The 19,651-nt window shown below is 37.6% G+C and overlaps 1 protein-coding gene across 1 annotated transcript in view; it reads left to right on the forward strand.

Annotated features, from left to right (window-relative positions):
• Positions 1–19,118, forward strand: part of LOC133631810 (proprotein convertase subtilisin/kexin type 5-like) — a 199,221-nt gene extending 180,103 nt beyond the window's left edge. Inside the window, exons 20-21 of the mRNA XM_062023971.1 lie at positions 1,176–1,291; positions 14,308–19,118. Coding sequence (XP_061879955.1) covers positions 1,176–1,291; positions 14,308–14,423 — 232 coding nt within the window. The 3' untranslated portion in view covers positions 14,424–19,118. The remainder of the gene's footprint in view (positions 1–1,175; positions 1,292–14,307) is intronic.
• Positions 19,119–19,651: the final 533 nt, after the last annotated feature.

Genomic DNA, 19,651 nt, shown 5'->3' on the forward strand with positions numbered 1-19,651 from the left:
TCATTAATTACTAGTTTCTATGTAACTGTTTTTATATTGTTTTACTTTCTTTTTTATTCAAGAAAATGTTTTTAATTTAGTTATCTTATTTTTTTATTTTTTTTTAAAAGTACCTTATCTTCACCATACCTGGTTGTCCAAATTAGGCATAATAATGTGTTAATTCCACGACTGCATATATCGGTTGATATCGGTATCGGTTGATATCGGTATCGGTAATTAAAGAGTTGGACAATATCGGAATATCGGATATCGGCAAAAAGCCATTATCGGACATCCCTAATATAAACCTTGTAAAAACTCTTAAAAATGACCATAAAGGGTCTTAAAAATATACGCAATTTTTTAAAACAAATGCAAAAACTTCTGTCTCACTTTTAAATATTTCCTTTTTTTTCACTACATAACATGTGCTGCCCAGTCAGATTTGATCGAGCACAGCTACTGTGCGGTGCTGTGAGCGTGGAGTGGAGATTACAAAAGCCCACAGCAAAGCAGAGTTATTTGTGTAAGATATCAAGTTAAGTCAATGCATGATTATAACTAGGGATGTCCGATAATATCGGACTGCCGATATTATCGGCCGACAAATACTTTAAAATGTAATATCGGAAATTATCGGTATCGGTTTCAAAATTATCAGTATCGGTTTCAAAAAGTACAATTTATGACTTTTTAAAACGCCTCTGTGTACACGGACGTAGGGAGAAATACAGAGCGCCAATAACTCTTGAAGGCACTGCCTTTGCGTGCCGGCCCAGTCACATAATATCTACGGCTTTTCACACACACACAATTGAATGCAAGCCATACTTGGTCAACAGCCATACAGGTCACACTGAGGGTGACCATATAAACAACTTTAACACTGTTACAAATATGTGCCACACTGTGAACCCACACCAAACAAGAATGACAAACACGTTTCGGGAGAACATCCGCACCGTAACACAACATAAACACAACAGAACAAATACCCAGAACCCCTTGCAGCACTAACTCTTCCGGGATGCTACAATATACACCCCCCCGCTAAGAATCTAAACCCCCTGTTGCGTTTAAAAAACAAAGAACATTGAGTTATAAGGCATAGGCCTCATCGGTCACAATTGAATGTTTAGGACGCCAAAGCGAAATATGACGACATCCTGACTCTCCATGTGCCCTGTCGACAGGTGCGATCATAGCTGCTACGAGTGCCTGGGGCCCGGTGAAAGGAACTGCAGCAGCTGCGTCAGCGGTTACAATCTGGAGGCGGGAGCCTGCGTGGTCAGCACCATCTGCAAAGATGGTGAGTTGTCAGCTCTCTTCTATCTCGTATGCTCGCGTCTGCTCGTGCTTCTAAAAGGTGTTGGAGGAACTAACAAGTGCATGCTTCTAGTGCTACTAATATAACACAGCTAACAGTCAACAGTGGACCCTCGCAACTCCAACACATCTATTCAAGGCAATTGTTTCACCTTTTGATGTGTTTTTGGGGTATGGACTTCCTCCATAAAAAATAATGTCAGTATAATCGATTTCAGAGTTTTACCTTATGTTTTAAATAACACATAGTTAAAAGTTGATAAGTGCAAAAAGAAGCAATACACGCTTATTGGAAAGAGCTGACTTACAAACAATACCACATGTTTATTAATGCATCATGATCATTAGCATTTACATCGTTGGCCTATTGTTACTAATACACTTTTAAAAGGTTATATACGGAGCCCCTAAAAGGACATGGCGGGGGGAAAAAAATTATTTTTTTTTATTTTTATTTTTTTAGACATATATCAAAATAATTTAAAAACATTTTTTTTAATATAATTTTATTATTGTATTTTTTTTAGAAATGTATCTCGTGCACACGAGAAAGATACATGTCTAAAAAAATTTTTTTTTAAAAAATAATTTATTTAAAAAAAAAAAATTTTATAAAACTTTTTATAAAATTTTTTTTTTTAAAATAAATTATTTTTAAAAAAAAATTTTTTTCAAAATAATTTATTTAAAAAAAAATATTTTTATAAAACTTTTTATAAAATTATTTTTTTTTAAATAAATTATTTAAAAAAAAATTTTTTTTTTAGACATGTATCTTTCTCGTGCGCACGAGATACATGTCTAAAAAAAAATACAATAATACAATTATTAAAAATTTTTTTTTTTTAAATAATTTTATAAAAATAAACTATCTCGTGCGCACGAGAAACTTTATCTTGCGCACAAGATAGTTTCTGGTGCGCACGAGATACATGTCTAAAAAAAAATACAATAGTAAAATTATTTAAAAAAATTTTTTTTAAAATAATTTTATAAAAATAAACTATCTCGTGCGGACGAGAAACTTTCTCGTGCGCACAAGATACATGTCTAAAAAAAAATAAAAAATTATTACATTTTTTTCCCCCCCATGTCCTTTTATACACACAAAATAATAGCAATAGAATCAATTCCAGATGTTTTATCGGTTGTTTACAAAACATTTGATACATTTTAGTAGTGGGCTGTATGTTTATAGTGTAACAAGAAGCTACACAAAAAAATAAGACTTTATTGATCTTTTTTCGGGGAGGAAAATGTGCACGTTATAGCACGTTATAGCAGCGTAAAAGGACAGGAAACATGATAAACAAAAGTAACAAGAACAGTTTTAGGTCAAAATTTAACATAATAGAAAGCTAAAAAAATCCCCACCAAAACCACTCATATTTGCATTTTCATACACTGTACATATTAGGGGTGTAACGGTACGTGTATTTGTATTGAACCGTTTCGGTACGGGGGTGTCGGTTCGGTTCGGAGGTGTACTGAACGAGTTTCCACACGGACATATTAAGTAGCGTAACGCACGATGCTAGCAGCTAACGGGCTACGATAGACTGACCATACGTCCTCTTTTCACCGGACATGTCCTCTTCTGCGGAGCTGTCAGGGCGGAGTTTCTTAAATGCCTCAAATGTCCGGCATTTTGAGATAGGGTTGCGTGTATTTTCAATGTACGTTCAGGGTTAAGAAGGGGTTAAAAACAAAACAAATTGTGCGCGCAGCAGCATTGGTGAGGGAGGGGCAGAGACAGAGAGAGCGAGAGAGTTATGATAAACGCGCATGCGTCGCCAGGCTCTGCTTTTTATCCATAGATTTATAAGATTAAATTTTTTATTATCTATAGCAGGGGTGTCAAAAGTGTGCCCCGGAGGCCATTTGCGGCCCACAGCTAATGTTTTAAAGGCCCACGGCACATTCTAAAAATACTATTAAAATAAACATAAACATAACAAAAGTGAAATAAAAAAGCTTAAAGGTTAAATGTAATTAAGAAAAAGTTGCAATATTAACTAATAAAACAAAGCTGTTTTTTTTCCTTTCAAACTGTCATTGCTCAAAACATAATATTGAATCAAAATCAATGTTATTATGAATTATTGACCTATCCAAGGTTCCCATTACTTCACATCAAATATTCCACTAAGTAAAATATTTTTGGTGGAAGATTTTGCAAATTTGGTAAATAAATAACCCACAAATGTATATTTTGTTGTTTTCTTACTGTACCGAAAATGAACCGAACCGTGACCTCTAAACCGAGGTACGTACCGAACCGACATTTTTGTGTACCGTTATACCCCTAGTACATACATGTATTATGTACATGAGCGTACCGGTACTGTATATTCCACATTGACTGCTATTTCACTTTATGTATTTATTGCACGATTCTGCCATTCAGTATAGATTGTAAGTAACTGTTACAAATATAAATCTTTAAATGATTACTTTGATTACTGTGAAAGTTTTCTCTTTTTTTTCACATTTCCATTGTAAGAGGCTATACACACTCACACACACACACACACACACACACACACACACACACACACACACACACACACACACACAAAACACAATATTTGGTTGCATCGTCATGCCGCTCTGATTGCGAGGCATTTTCTTTCAAAAGAACGACCAGTTCGTAGATTTTTTTCCCCCACATTTTGAGTCAATATTCAAGTCTCCGAGTTCCCGAGAGGTCCTTATCTACAGGATGTAAACATACTTTGTTGACTAAGCACTAACCGTGAGCATGCTTTTTATTTGAAATATTTGTCATAAATGTCAGTGCATCTTCGTCAGCTTTGGCCACTGTGCTTGTGTACCAAAGAAACCAAAACAGAAGTATATTTCCTGCAGTGTGTCACTAATCTCACTCACTCACTCACTCACTCACTCACTCACTCACTCACTCACTCACTCACTCACTCACTCACTCACTCACTCACTCACTCACTCACTCACTCATTTTATTTTAAATTTGAGCACAAACTGACTCTTCCCAAAGTCACAGTGCTCACACAGGGTATACTCATTCTGCATTCCTTTTCTGTTACTATTAACTTCTGTTTCTAACATTTTCTGTGTCTACGCTTTAATGTGCCCTTTCCTGCAAGCAGTACAGATTGGTTCCGGTTAAAAAAAAAAGGGTAACAAATTTCTAATTGGTACAATAAAACTTTTTGGCTCCCTTCTATGTAAGAATAAAACACAAGTGGGTTTGTACTGCTTGGAGGACGCACAGCTTGTCTTTCTTTCTGCATGATGATGCTTTTTATGCCTTTTTGTTGTTGTTAAGATGAAACTAAGACTGGCTTTACACTGCTCTTATTCAAAGCTAAACATAGTCCCAATTCCGTTTGATTGCCTACATTCTGTATACGGTCGTGTAGGACTGGGCAATTATTTGGTGATTAACTTCAAGTCAATTACAGTGATCAACTGTTACCATATACAGCCGTCCCTGGTTTATCGCTGTTAATTGGTTCCGCACGTAATCGCAATAAAACAATTTTTGCAAAGTAGGAAATTATTCATTATAAATCTAATATTTTCATAGCCAGAGCATGAAATGACAATAACAATAAAAGGACTGATTGATTGATTAGACCCATTAACAACCTATTAAATCCGTTTTTACTAGAGATGGCCGATAAATGCTTTAAAATGTAATATCGGAAATGATCGGTATCGGTTTCAAAATTGACCTGTTTGACCTTGGGCCCCAACTTTTCCACCATTGAGGGGCCTGGGGCCCCATTCAAATATTAAGCAATATTACTTATTTTAGTCATAACAATAATAATTAATATATGTCTTACTTACTTACAGTTTACAGCCTTGTCAAATGATATGAAATAGGGATGTCCGATAATATCGGACTGCCGATGTTATCGGCCGATAAATGCTTTAAAATGTAATACCGGAAATTATCGGTATCGGTTTCAAAAAGTAAAATTTATGACTTTTTAAAAACGCCGCTGTGTACACGGACGTGGGGAGAAGTACAGAGCGCCAATAAACCTTTGCGTGCCGGCCCAGTCACATAATATCTACGGCTTTTCACACACACAAGTGAATGCAAGGCATACTTGGTCAACAGCCATACAAGTCACACTGAGTGTGCCCGTATAAACAACTTTAACACTGTTACAAATATGCGCCACACTGTGAACCCACACCAAACAAGAATGACAAACACATTTCGGGAGAACATCCGCACCGTAACACAACAGAACAAATACCCAGAACCCCTTGCAGCACTAACTCTTCCGGGACGCTACAATATACACCCCCCGCTACCCTCACCCTAGCACGTCCCAAATTTCAAGCTGCTGTTTTGAGGCACGTTAAAAAAAAAAGAATGCACTTTGTGACTTCAATAATAAATATGGCAGTGCCATGTTAGCATTTTTTTTTTCCATAACTTGAGTTGATTTATCTTGGAAAAACTTGTTACATTGTTTAATGCATCCAGTGGGGCATCACAACAAAATTAGGCATATTAATGTGTTAACTCCACGACTGTATATATCGGTATCGGTTGATATCGGAATTGGTCATTAAGAGTTGGACGATATCGGCAAAAAAGCCATTATCGGACATCTCTAATTTTTACAACATTAGAGAGCCCTTTAGTCACCTTTACGCTCTTTTAATTCAACATAGTAATGCTGTCGGAGGCTGACCCAATCAGTAGCCACGATACTGAACAGCGCTCTCTGATTGGTTTGGTCTCCTCGTGCGGTCAATACTACTGTAGTATTGATATTTTCAGTTTATTTAGCCATTTTTATGCTTGAAAATACTTAATTTAAGGCCAAAAAATTGTAGTACATGCTTTAAAGGCCTACTGAAAGCCACTACTAGCGACCACGCAGTCTGATAGTTTATATATCAATGATGAAATCTTAACATTGCAACACATGCCAATACGGCCGGGTTAACTTATAAAGTGACATTTTAAATTTCCCGCAAAACTTCCGGTTGAAAACGTCTATGTATGATGACGTATGCGCGTGACGTCACGACGGCAACGGAAGTATTCGTACCCAATGTGTCACCATACAAACTGCTCTGTTTTCATCGAACAATTCCACAGTATTCTGGACATCTGTGTTGGTGAATCTTTTGCAATTTGTTTAATGGACAATGGAGACTGCAAAGAAGAAAGTTGTAGGTGCGATCGGTGTATTAGCGGCGGTCTACAGCAACACAACCAGGAGGTTGTGTTGTGTTTGAGCTGGATAGCAGACGCGCTACCGTGAGTACAGCTTTGGCTTCTAAACATTTGATCACTTGCCCGTACGTGCGTGTCGCTATGTGCATGTCACGTACGTAACTTTGGGGAAATATATGTTTCTTGCCGACTCTGATGGCGGCCGGGGTGTCGTCGAAAGCTACAACGCCCGCCGCCGCTCCGTAGCTAAGTTAGCTTCAATTGTTAAGCTTCGCCAAGCTGGAAATTATTAACCGTGTATTTACATGTTCATGGTTTAATAGTATTGTTGATCTTCTGTCTGTCCTTCCAGTCAGGGTTTTTTAAAATTTTCTTTCTATCTGCATTTGAGCCTGATGCTATCACGTTAGCTCCATAGCTAAGTTAGCTTCAATTGTTAAGCTTCGCCAAGCTGGAAATTATTAACCGTGTATTTACATGTCCATGGTTTAATAGTATTGTTGATCTTCTGTCTATCCTTCCAGTCAGGGTTGTTTTTAATTTTGTTTCTATCTGCATTTGAGTCTGATGCTATCACGTTAGCTCCATAGCTAAGTTAGCTTCAACTGTTAAGCTTCGCCAAGCTGGAAATTATTAACCGTGTATTTACATGTTCATGGTTTAATAGTATTGTTGATCTTCTGTCTATCCTTCCAGTCAGGGTTTTTTAAAATTTTCTTTCTATCTGCATTTGAGCCTGATGCTATCACGTTAGCTCCATAGCTAAGTTAGCTTCAATTGTTAAGCTTCGCCAAGCTGGAAATTATTAACCGTGTATTTACATGTCCATGGTTTAATAGTATTGTTGATCTTCTGTCTATCCTTCCAGTCAGGGTTGTTTTTAATTTTGTTTCTATCTGCATTTGAGTCTGATGCTATCACGTTAGCTCCATAGCTAAGTTAGCTTCAACTGTTAAGCTTCGCCAAGCTGGAAATTATTAACCGTGTATTTACATGTTCATGGTTTAATAGTATTGTTGATCTTCTGTCTATCCTTCCAGTCAGGGTTGTTTTTAATTTTGTTTCTATCTGCATTTGAGCCTGATGCTATCACGTTAGCTCAGTAGCTAAAGAGCTTCACCGATGTATTGTCGTGCAGATAAAAGTCACTGTGAATGTCCATTTCGCGTTCTCGACTCTCATTCTCAAGAGGATATAGTATCCGAGGTGGTTTAAAATACAAATCCATGATCCACAAAAGAAAAAGGAGAAAGTGTGGAATCCAATGAGCCAGCTTGTACCTAAGTTACGGTCAGAGCGAAACAAGATACACCCTGCACTACACTCTAGTCCTTCACTCTCACGTTCCTCATCCACGAATCTTTCATCCTGGCTCAAATTAATGGGGTAATCGTCGCTTTCTCGGTCCGAATCTCTCTCGCTCCATTGTAAACAACGGGGAATTGTGAGGAGTCCTTCCTCCTGTGACGTCACGCTACTTCCTGTATAGGCAAGGCTTTTTTTTTTATCAGCGACCAACAAAAGTTGCGAACTTTATCGTCGTTGTTCTATACTAAATCCTTTCAGCAAAAATATGGCAATATCGCGAAATGATCAAGTATGACACATAGAATGGATCTGCTATCCCCATTTAAATACAACATTTTCATTTCAGTAGGCCTTTAACGGAAATTACAAAAATATTACAAAAAATCTGCAATATTGAAAGTGTGATGTGGCAAGTGTTGCGTTGACCAGCATTCCTCCAATGGGGAATTTAAATTGCTAGTCTCTCCCAGATTCTCTTATGGCACATAAGCTGATGTTTTTATTCAATCACCAGGCAGAAATTGGTATTTTGTGGTTTATTCTCCAAGCTCAGAGGACAAACGTGAGACCAATCTAGCACACCAGCGTTCCCCAGCCCGGTCCAGATCGGTCTCCCCTCAAACCCCCGGAAGTCCCGTGATCTTCCCTCTGTCCCTCGCCCCCACGACTGTATTAACGCAATCAAAAATGTCAGTGACAACAACCGTTTCCTGCTCTACTTCCAGCTACAAGATATTGCAGAAGTAAGCAGAATCCTAGATATGAAGTGAATGACCAGCACAGCTGAGGGCAGACAAATAAATGTTAGCCGTGACTTGACGTTATCTAGGGCCCTATGATTTCCCCGTCAACAGAATCCCGGAATGGGCCAATAAAAACGGAATCTACTATTAAACGAGGATGTAATGTGACTGAAATGCTGTCATTGTGAGGAGAAGGAACGTTTGTCTGGGGAAATCATGTTTACGCGGTCTGTGCTAAACACTCACCTCCATGGAGCCGCGCCAGCAGTCTGGCCGCCATCCCTGCACCCTTTTCGGGCCAGCTCTCTATCACAGAGCCCAACAGTTCCCAAAATGACTGTTATGTTTTTTTTTTTGCCAATTTGATTACTACTTGTCGTCCAAAACTGTGTGCAAGCTTCCGCCAAAATGCATAAACCTTAGTATTTGATACTTTGGCATTGTTTAACACAAGTATCCAATTGTGTAGCATTTACAAGTCAAAAGACAAATTTAATCATTGGTCCCCTTTTATGCATTTTATTGGTACTTTATTTTATGTCATGTGCTTTTTTATTAGGAGTTCAAGTACCTGGGAGTCTTGTTCACGAGTGAGGGAAGAGTGGATGGTGAGATCGGTGCGGCGTCTTCAGTAAAGCGGACGCTGTATCGATCCGTTGTGGTGAAGAAGGAGCTGAGCCGGAAGGCAAAGCTCTCAATTTACCGGTCGATCTACGTTCCCATCCTCACCTATGGTCATGAGCTTTGGGTTATGACTGAAAGGACAAGATCACGGGTACAAGCGGCCGAAATGAGTTTCCTCCGCCGGGTGGTGGAGCTCTCCCTTAGAGATAGGGTGAGAAGCTCTGTCACCCGGGGGGAGCTCAAAGTAAAGCCGCTGCTCCTCCACATGGAGAGGAGCCAGATGAGGTGGTTCGGGCATCTGGTCAGGATGCCACCCGAACGCCTCCCTAGGGAGGTGTTTAGGGCACGTCCGACCGGTAGACCCAGGACACGTCGGGTAGACTATGTCTCCCGGCTGGCCTGGGAACGCTTCGGGATCCCCCGGGAAGAGCTGGACAAACTGGCTGGGGAGAGGGAAGTCTGGGCTTCCCTGCTTAGGCTGCTGCCCCCGCGACCCGACCTCGGATACGTGGAAAAAGATGGATGTTTTATAATTCTAGTTTCACCCTTCGCTCTGATGACTGCTTTGCACATTCTTGGCATTCTCTCCATGAGCTGCAAGCACACCTGTGAAGTGAAAACCATTTCAGGTGACTACCTCTTGAAGCTCATGGAGAGAATGCCAAGAGTGTGCAAAAAAAAGTAGTCGGAGCAAAGGGTGGCTATTTTGAAGAAACTAGAATATAAAACATGTTTTCAGTTATTTCACCTTTCTTTGTTAAGTACATAACTCCACATGTGTTCATTCATAGTTGCGATGCCTTCAGGGACAATCTACAATGTAAATAGTCATGAAAATAAAGAAAACACTTTGAATGAGAAGGTGTGTCCAAACTTATGGCCTGTACTGTGTATCGCAATAATAATAATATCGCCTTAGTACCGTGATAATATCGTACCGTGAGATTTGATACCGTTATGTCCCTATTATTTACTTAACTGCAGAGAGTGCCAGGTGTCTATTAAGTACAAGCTATTGTTTGAAGTGTAAAATGTAGCAAATGGGCATACTTGCCAACCCTCCCGATTTTCCGGGAGACTCCCGAATTTCAGTGCCCCTCCCGAAAATCTCCCGGGGCAACCTTTCTCCCGAATTTCTCCCGATTGCCAACCGGACAACAGTATTGGGGGCGTCCACTACAACCTGTCGCCGCGTCCGCTTTTCCTCCATACAAACAGCGTGCCGGCCCAGTCACATAATATATGCGGCTTTTAAACACACATAAGTGAATGCAATGCATACTTGGTCAACAGCCATACAGGTCACACTGAGGGTGGCCGTATAAACAACTTTAACACTGTTACAAATATGCGCCGCACTGTGAACCCACACCAAACAAGAATGACAAACACGTTTCGTGAGAACATCCGCACCGTAACACAACAGGACAAATACCCAGAACCCCTTGCAGCACTAACTCTTCCGGGACGCTACAATATACACCCCCCGCTAACTCCTAACCCCCCCACCCCAATCCCGCCCACCAAGCTGCTGTTTTGAGGCATGTTACAAAAAAATAATGCACTTTGTGACTTCAATAATAAATATGGCAGTGCCATGTTGGCATTTTTTTTTCCATAACTTGAGTTGATTTATTTTGGAAAACCTTGTTACATTGTTTAATGCATCCAGCGGGGCATCACAACAAAATTAGGCATAATAATGTGTTAATTCCACGACTGTATATATCGGTATCGGTTGATATCGGAATCGGTAATTAAGAGTTGGACAATATCGGAATATCGGCAAAAAAGCCATTATCGGACATCTCAAGCCTTAACCTAAGGGGCTGCCCTGGGGAACAACAGGAGGAACTAACGTTAGCGTGAAATTCTTGTCATTTGAGTGAAATGACCAAGGGATACAAGTGACAGAAGGAGACAGCCATACAGGTCACACTGAGGGTGGCCGTATAAACAACTTTTTTTTATTTTTTTATATATAAACAACTTTAACACTGTTACAAATATGCGCCACACTGTGAACCCACACCAAACAAGAATGACAAACACATTTCGGGAGAACATCCGCACCGTAACACAACATAAACACAACAGAACAAATACCCAGAACCCCTTGCAGCACTAACTCTTCCGTGACGCTACAATATCTAACCCCCTAACCCCCCACCCCCCAATCCCGCCCACCTCATGCTCTCTCAGGGAGAGCATGTCCCAAATTTCAAGCTGCTGTTTTGAGGCATGTTAAAAAAAAAATAATGCACTTTGTGACTTCAATAATAAATATGGCAGTGCCATGTTGGCATTTTTTTCCATAACTTGAGTTGATTTATTTTGGAAAACCTTGTTACATTGTTTAATCCATCCAGCGGGGCATCACAACAAAATTAGGCATAATAATGTGTTAATCCCACGACTGTATGTATCGGTATCGGTTGATATCGGAATCGGTAATTAAGAGTCGGACAATATCGGAATATCGGATATCGGCGAAAAAGCCATTATCGGACATCTCAAGCCTTAAAGGCCTACTGAAATGAATTTTTTTTACTTAAACGGGGATAGCAGATCTATTCTATGTGTCATACTTGATCATTTCGCGATATTGCCATATTTTTGCTGAAAGGATTTAGTATAGAACAACGACGATAAAGATTGCAACTTTTGGTATCTGATTAAAAAAAAGGCTTGACCCTACCGGAAGTAGCGTGACGTAGTCAGTTGAACATATACGCAAAGTTCCCTATTGTTTACAATGATGGCCGCATGAAGTGAGAGAGATTCGGACCGAGAAAGCGACAATTTCCCCATTAATTTGAGCGAGGATGAAAGATTTGTGGATGAGTAAAGTGCAAGTGAAGGACTAGTGGGGAGTTGAAGCTATTCAGATAGGGAAGATGCTGTGAGAGCCGGGGGTGACCTGATATTCAGCTGGGAATGACTACAACAGTAAATAAACACAAGACCTATATATACTCTATTAGCCACAACACAACCAGGCTTATATTTAATATGCCACAAATTAATCCTGCATAAAAACACCTGCGTGTTTGTTATGCTAGCTCCTAGCTCCTCTGCTAGCTCCTAGCTCCATAGAACACGCCAATACAATTCAAACACCTGATCAACACACACAATCACTCAGCCCAAAAGACCGTTCACCTAACCCAAGGTTCATAAAGCTTATATATTTTAAAAAAGTTACGTACATACGCAAAAAAAAGTTGCGCACATACGGTCAAGCGATCAAATGTTTAGAAGCCAAAGCTGCATACTCACAGTAGCACGTCTGCGTCTTTGTCATCCAAATCAAAGTAATCCTGGTAAGAGTCTGTGTTGTCCCAGTTCTCTACAGGCGTCTGTGTATTGAAGTCAAAAGTCCTCCTGGTTAGAGTCTCTGTTATCCGAGTTCTTCCATCTTGACTGCATCTTCCGGGAATGTAAACAAAGAACAACGGCTGTGTACTGTTGTTGCTGACTACGTTCGAAAAATACGTCCATTTCGCACCGACAACTTTCTTCTTTGCTTGCTCAGCTTCCTTCTCCATAATGCAATGAACATGATTGCAACAGATTCACGAACACAGATGTCCAGAATACTGTGGAATTATGAAATGAAAACAGAGCTTTTTCGTATTGGCTTCAATGTGGAAGGCATACCCGTGTTCCCCGGGCTACGTCACGCGCATACGTCATCCTCAGAGGCGTTTCGAACCGGAAGTTTAGCGGCAAATTTAAAATGTCACTTTATAAGTTAACCCGGCCGTATTGGCATGTGTTATAATGTTAAGATTTCATCATTGATATATAAACTATCAGACTGCGTGGTCGGTAGTAGTGGCTTTCAGTAGGCCTTTAACACTGTTACAAATATGCGCCACACTGTGAACCCACACCAAACAAGAATGACAAACACATTTCGGGAGAACATCCGCACCGTAACACAACATAAACACAACAGAACAAATACCCAGAACCCCTTGCAGCACTAACTCTTCCGGGACGCTACAATATCTAACCCCCTAACCCCCCACCCCCCAATCCCGCCCACCTCATGCTCTCTCAGGGAGAGCATGTCCCAAATTCCAAGCTGCTGTTTTGAGTCATGTTAAAAAAAAAATAATGCACTTTGTGACTTCAATAATAAATATGGCAGTGCCATGTTGGCATTTTTTTTCCATAACTTGAGTTGATTTATTTTGGAAAACCTTGTTGCATTGTTTAATGCATCCAGCGGGGCATCACAACAAAATTAGGCACAATAATGTGTTAATTCCACGACTGTATATATCGGTATCGGTTGATATCGGAATCGGTAATTAAGAGTTGAACAATATCGGAATATCGGCAAAAAAGCCATTATCGGACATCTCAAGCCTTAACCTAAGGGGCTGCCCTGGGGAACAACAGGAGGAACTAACGTTAGCGTGAAATTATTGTCATTTGAGTGAAATGACCAAGGATATAAGTGACAGAATTAGACAGCCATACAGGTCACACTGAGGGTGACCGTATAAACAACTTTAACACTGTTACAAATATGCGCCACACTGTGAACCCACACCAAACAAGAATGACAAACACGTTTCGTGAGAACATCCGCACCGTAACACAACAGGACAAATACCCAGAACCCCTTGCAGCACTAACTCTTCCGGGACGCTACAATATACACTCCCCTGCTACCACCAAACCCCGCCACCCCCCCATCTCCCGAATTCGGAGATCTCAAGGTTGGCAAGTATGCAAATGGGAATGATTTCTACTTCAAGCATGTGGTGTAAATCCAGTCTTTCTTCATAATCGCAAGTATTTCATGCCAAATGTTACCAAGTTATCATCTTTCTAACTGTGTGACATCTTTTCTCTCTCTCTCTCTCTCTCTCTCTTTCTCCCACTCTCTGATCTGTTTTGTTTTTTCCCCCGACCTCTACCCCGCCATGGATCCAATCACTCCGCTGGACCTTCAATCACTGAACATCAACCTGTGATCGGATGGTTAAAACATTTCCTGTCTCCTGACCAATCCCACGCTTGTTTGTTCGTCTGTGTGTGTCCCCCCCCCCCCCCCTCCTCTCTACCCTCCCTTCTCTTCTTCCGACCTTCTTCTGTCTCTCCTTCCTGGTCTGTGGAAAGCAACTGAAGAATCTTGGGCGGAAGGCAGCTTCTGCGTGCTCGTTAAAAAGAACAATCTTTGCCAGAGGAAAGTTCTGCAGCAACTGTGCTGCAGAACGTGCTCGCAAAAGGGCTGACGGGACGGCTGAGCGCGCTGGCGGCGTGGCGTGGCGTGGCGGGGGGAGGGGGGAGGATGTGAGGGCGACACACTCCCCTCGACTAAGCCAAACCCTCGGCCCCAATTTTTGCCCACTCATTACCAGTCGCATAATTTATAAAGGAATCTGTGCCTCTTAAAGGGACTGCATGGGAGGTGCGAAGACAGGACTACAACACACCTACCTTTTTTTTGTTTTTTCCGTACTGGCACGCACGCGGTCAGGGTGTACAATGACTGGAAATTTTCCTTACAAACAAAAACAAAGTGTCGGTATTTTGTGACCAAAGCATCAATGCCAAAATAATTGAATCTTTTAATTATTTTTGTTGCCAGTGTAGCGTGCATCGCTAAAACCTGTGAATCTCTGAATACATCTGTGTGCATAGTTTTTTTTTTTGTTTTTGTTTTTTTTTAAATTCTGGCTCCTCCTGAAAAGATGGAACTAGGACAGCTTCTTTCTGCCTGTAAATATACAGTAGTGTACGTCAAAAGAGCAACAACAACAAACAAAAAAAAAAACAATGTGAAAATCATGACTGTCTGGGCCTACAGTACGAGGGAACACACACACATTTACAAAAAAAAATAAAGATGAAGTCGTACACTTGAAGTCATCACGCTCCAACATTGATGACCAAAATCACCTGATTCTTACAAATACATTCATTAAATGGGGGATGGGCATTTGACGAAGCAATAATGAATTAATCAGTTATTCTTAAAGGGACAGTACACTGCAAAAAGTCAGTGTTTAAAAACAAGAGACAAGAAATACAAAAATTAGGGCTATTTTATTTGAACTAAGCAAAATGATCTGCCAGTAGTAAAGCCAAGTAAAATTAGCTAACCTCAATGAACCCAAAAATACCTTTAAAATAAGTATATTCTCACTAATAACAAGTGTACTACTATATTAGTGCATATTTTCTATAATTTTTATTGAAAATAAAACTGCAAAAGTCCATTTGGCTGTCATCTGTTTTAATTATGAGACACAATTTGAATTAATCGGTTATTCTTAAAGGGACAGTACACTGCAAAAAGTCAGTGGTAAAAAACAAGAGAAAAAAAATACAAAAATGAGGGGTATTTTATTTGAACTAAGCAAAATTATCTGCCAATAGAACAAGACTATTCAAGACTTTCCAAAACAAGTAAAATTAGCTAACCTCAATGAACCCAAAAATACCTTAAAATAAGTATATTCTCACTAATAACAAGTGTGCTACTATATAAGTGCGTATTTTCTATTATTTTATTGAAAATAAAACCGCAAAAGTCCATTTGGCTGTCATCTGTTTTAATTATGAGACACAATTTGAATTAATCAGTTATTCTTAAAGGGACAGTACACTGCAAAAAGTCAGTGTTAAAAAACAAGAGAAAAAAAAATACAAAAATTAAGGGTATTTTATTTGAACTAAGCAAAATTATCTGCCAATAGAACAAGACTATTCAAGACTTTCCAAAACAAGTCAAATTAGCTAACCTCAATGAACCCAAAAATACCTTAAAATAAGTATATTCTCACTAATAACAAGTGTGCTACTATATAAGTGCGTATTTTCTATTATTTTATTGAAAATAAAACCGCAAAAGTCCATTTGGCTGTCATCTGTTTTAATTAGGAGACACAATTTGAATTAATCAGTTATTCTTAAAGGGACAGTACACTGCAAAAAGTCAGTGTTTAAAAACAAGAGACAAAAAATACAAAAATTAGGGCTATTTTATTTGAACTAAGCAAAATGATCTGCCAATAGTAAAGCCAAGTAAAATTAGCTAACCTCAATGAACCCAAAAATACCTTTAAAATGAGTATATTCTCACTAATAAGTGTACTACTATATTAGTGCATATTTTCTATAATTTTTATTGAAAATAAAACCGCAAAAGTCCATTTGGCTGTCATCTGTTTTAATTATGAGACCCAATTTGAATTAATCAGTTATTCTTAAAGGGACAGTACACTGCAAAAAGTCAGTGTTTAAAAACAAGAGACAAAAAATACAAAAATTAGGGCTATTTTATTTAAACTAAGCAAAATTATCTGCCAATAGAACAAGACTATTCAAGACTTTCCAAAACAAGTCAAATTAGCTAACCTCAATGAACCCAAAAATACCTTAAAATAAGTATATTCTCACTAATAACAAGTGTACTACTATATTAGTGCATATTTTCTATTATTTTATTGAAAATAAAACCGCAAAAGTCCATTTGGCTGTCATCTGTTTTAATTATGAGACACAATTTGAATTAATCAGTTATTCTTAAAGGGACAGTACACTGCAAAAAGTCAGTGTTAAAAAAACAAGAGAAAAAACAACAAAAATTAGGAGTATTTTAATTGAACTAAGCAAAATTATCTGCCAATAGAACAAGACTATTCAAGACTTTCCAAAACAAGTAAAATTAGCTAACCTCAATGAACCCAAAAATACCTTTAAAATAAGTATATTCTCACTAATAACAAGTGTACTACTATATTAGTGCGTATTTTCTATTATTTAATTGAAAATAAAACCGCAAAAGTCCATTTGGCTGTCATCTGTTTTAATTAGGAGACACAATTTGAATTAATCAGTTATTCTTAAAGGGACAGTACACTGCAAAAAGTCAGTGTTTAAAAACAAGAGACAAAAAATACAAAAATTAGGGCTATTTTATTTGAACTAAGCAAAATGATCTGCCAATAGTAAAGCCAAGTAAAATTAGCTAACCTCAATGAACCCAAAAATACCTTTAAAATGAGTATATTCTCACTAATAAGTGTACTACTATATTAGTGCATATTTTCTATAATTTTTATTGAAAATAAAACCGCAAAAGTCCATTTGGCTGTCATCTGTTTTAATTATGAGACCCAATTTGAATTAATCAGTTATTCTTAAAGGGACAGTACACTGCAAAAAGTCAGTGTTTAAAAACAAGAGACAAAAAATACAAAAATTAGGGCTATTTTATTTAAACTAAGCAAAATTATCTGCCAATAGAACAAGACTATTCAAGACTTTCCAAAACAAGTCAAATTAGCTAACCTCAATGAACCCAAAAATACCTTAAAATAAGTATATTCTCACTAATAACAAGTGTACTACTATATTAGTGCATATTTTCTATTATTTTATTGAAAATAAAACCGCAAAAGTCCATTTGGCTGTCATCTGTTTTAATTATGAGACACAATTTGAATTAATCAGTTATTCTTAAAGGGACAGTACACTGCAAAAAGTCAGTGTTAAAAAAACAAGAGAAAAAACAACAAAAATTAGGAGTATTTTAATTGAACTAAGCAAAATTATCTGCCAATAGAACAAGACTATTCAAGACTTTCCAAAACAAGTAAAATTAGCTAACCTCAATGAACCCAAAAATACCTTTAAAATAAGTATATTCTCACTAATAACAAGTGTACTACTATATTAGTGCGTATTTTCTATTATTTAATTGAAAATAAAACCGCAAAAGTCCATTTGGCTGTGATCTGTTTTAATTATGAGACACAATTTGAATTAATCAGTTATTCTTAAAGGGACAGTACACTGCAAAAAGTCAGTGTTCAAAAACAAGAGAAAAAAATAAATAAAAAATTAGGCTATTTTATTTGAACTAAGCAAAATTATCTGCCAATAGAACAAGACTATTCAAGACTTTCCAAAACAAGTCAAATTAGCTAACCTCAATGAACCCAAAAATACCTTTAAAATAAGTATATTCTCACCAATAACAAGTGTACTACTATATTAGTGCGTATTTTCTATTATTTTATTGAAAATAAAACCGTAAAAGTCCATTTGGCTGTCATCTGTTTTAATTATGAGACCCAATTTGAATTAATCAGTTATTCTTAAAGGGACAGTACACTGCAAAAAGTCAGTGTTCAAAAACAAGAGAAAAAAAATACAAAAATTAGGGGTATTTTATTTTAACTAAGCAAAATTATCTGCCAATAGAACAAGACTATTCAAGACTTTCCAAAACAAGTCAAATTAGCTAACCTCAGTGAACCCAAAAATACCTTTAAAATAAGTATATTCTCACTAATAACAAGTGTACTACTATATTAGTGCGTATTTTCTATTATTTTATTGAAAATAAAACCGTAAAAGTTCATTTGGCTGTCATCTGTTTTAATTATGAGACCCAATTTGAATTAATCAGTTATTCTTAAAGGGACAGTACACTGCAAAAAGTCAGTGTTAAAAAACAAGAGAAAAAAAAATACAAAAATTAGGGGTATTTTATTTGAACTAAGCAAAATTATCTGCCAATAGAACAAGACTATTTAAGACTTTCCAAAACAAGTAAAATTAGCTAACCTCAATGAACCCAAAAATACCTTAAAATAAGTATATTCTCACTAATAACAAGTGTACTACTATATTAGTGCGTATTTTCTATTATTTTATTGAAAATAAAACCGCAAAAGTCCATTTGGCTGTCATCTGTTTTAATTATGAGACCCAATTTGAATTAATCAGTTATTCTTAAAGGGACAGTACACTGCAAAAAGTCAGTGGTAAAAAACAAGAGAAAAAAAATACAAAAATGAGGGGTATTTTATTTGAACTAAGCAAAATTATCTGCCAATAGAACAAGACTATTCAAGACTTTCCAAAACAAGTCAAATTAGCTAACCTCAATGAACCCAAAAATACCTTTAAAATAAGTATATTCTCACTAATAACAAGTGTACTACTATATTAGTGCGTATTTTCTATTATTTTATTGAAAATAAAACCGTAAAAGTTCATTTGGCTGTCATCTGTTTTAATTATGAGACCCAATTTGAATTAATCAGTTATTCTTAAAGGGACAGTACACTGCAAAAAGTCAGTGTTAAAAAACAAGAGAAAAAAAAATACAAAAATTAGGGGTATTTTATTTGAACTAAGCAAAATTATCTGCCAATAGAACAAGACTATGTAAGACTTTCCAAAACAAGTAAAATTAGCTAACCTCAATGAACCCAAAAATACCTTAAAATAAGTATATTCTCACTAATAACAAGTGTACTACTATATTAGTGCGTATTTTCTATTATTTTATTGAAAATAAAACCGCAAAAGTCCATTTGGCTGTCATCTGTTTTAATTATGAGACCCAATTTGAATTAATCAGTTATTCTTAAAGGGACAGTACACTGCAAAAAGTCAGTGGTAAAAAACAAGAGAAAAAAAATACAAAAATGAGGGGTATTTT

Source organism: Entelurus aequoreus, linkage group LG17 (assembly GCF_033978785.1).
Source record: "Entelurus aequoreus isolate RoL-2023_Sb linkage group LG17, RoL_Eaeq_v1.1, whole genome shotgun sequence".
NCBI classification, from domain to species: domain Eukaryota; kingdom Metazoa; phylum Chordata; class Actinopteri; order Syngnathiformes; family Syngnathidae; genus Entelurus; species Entelurus aequoreus.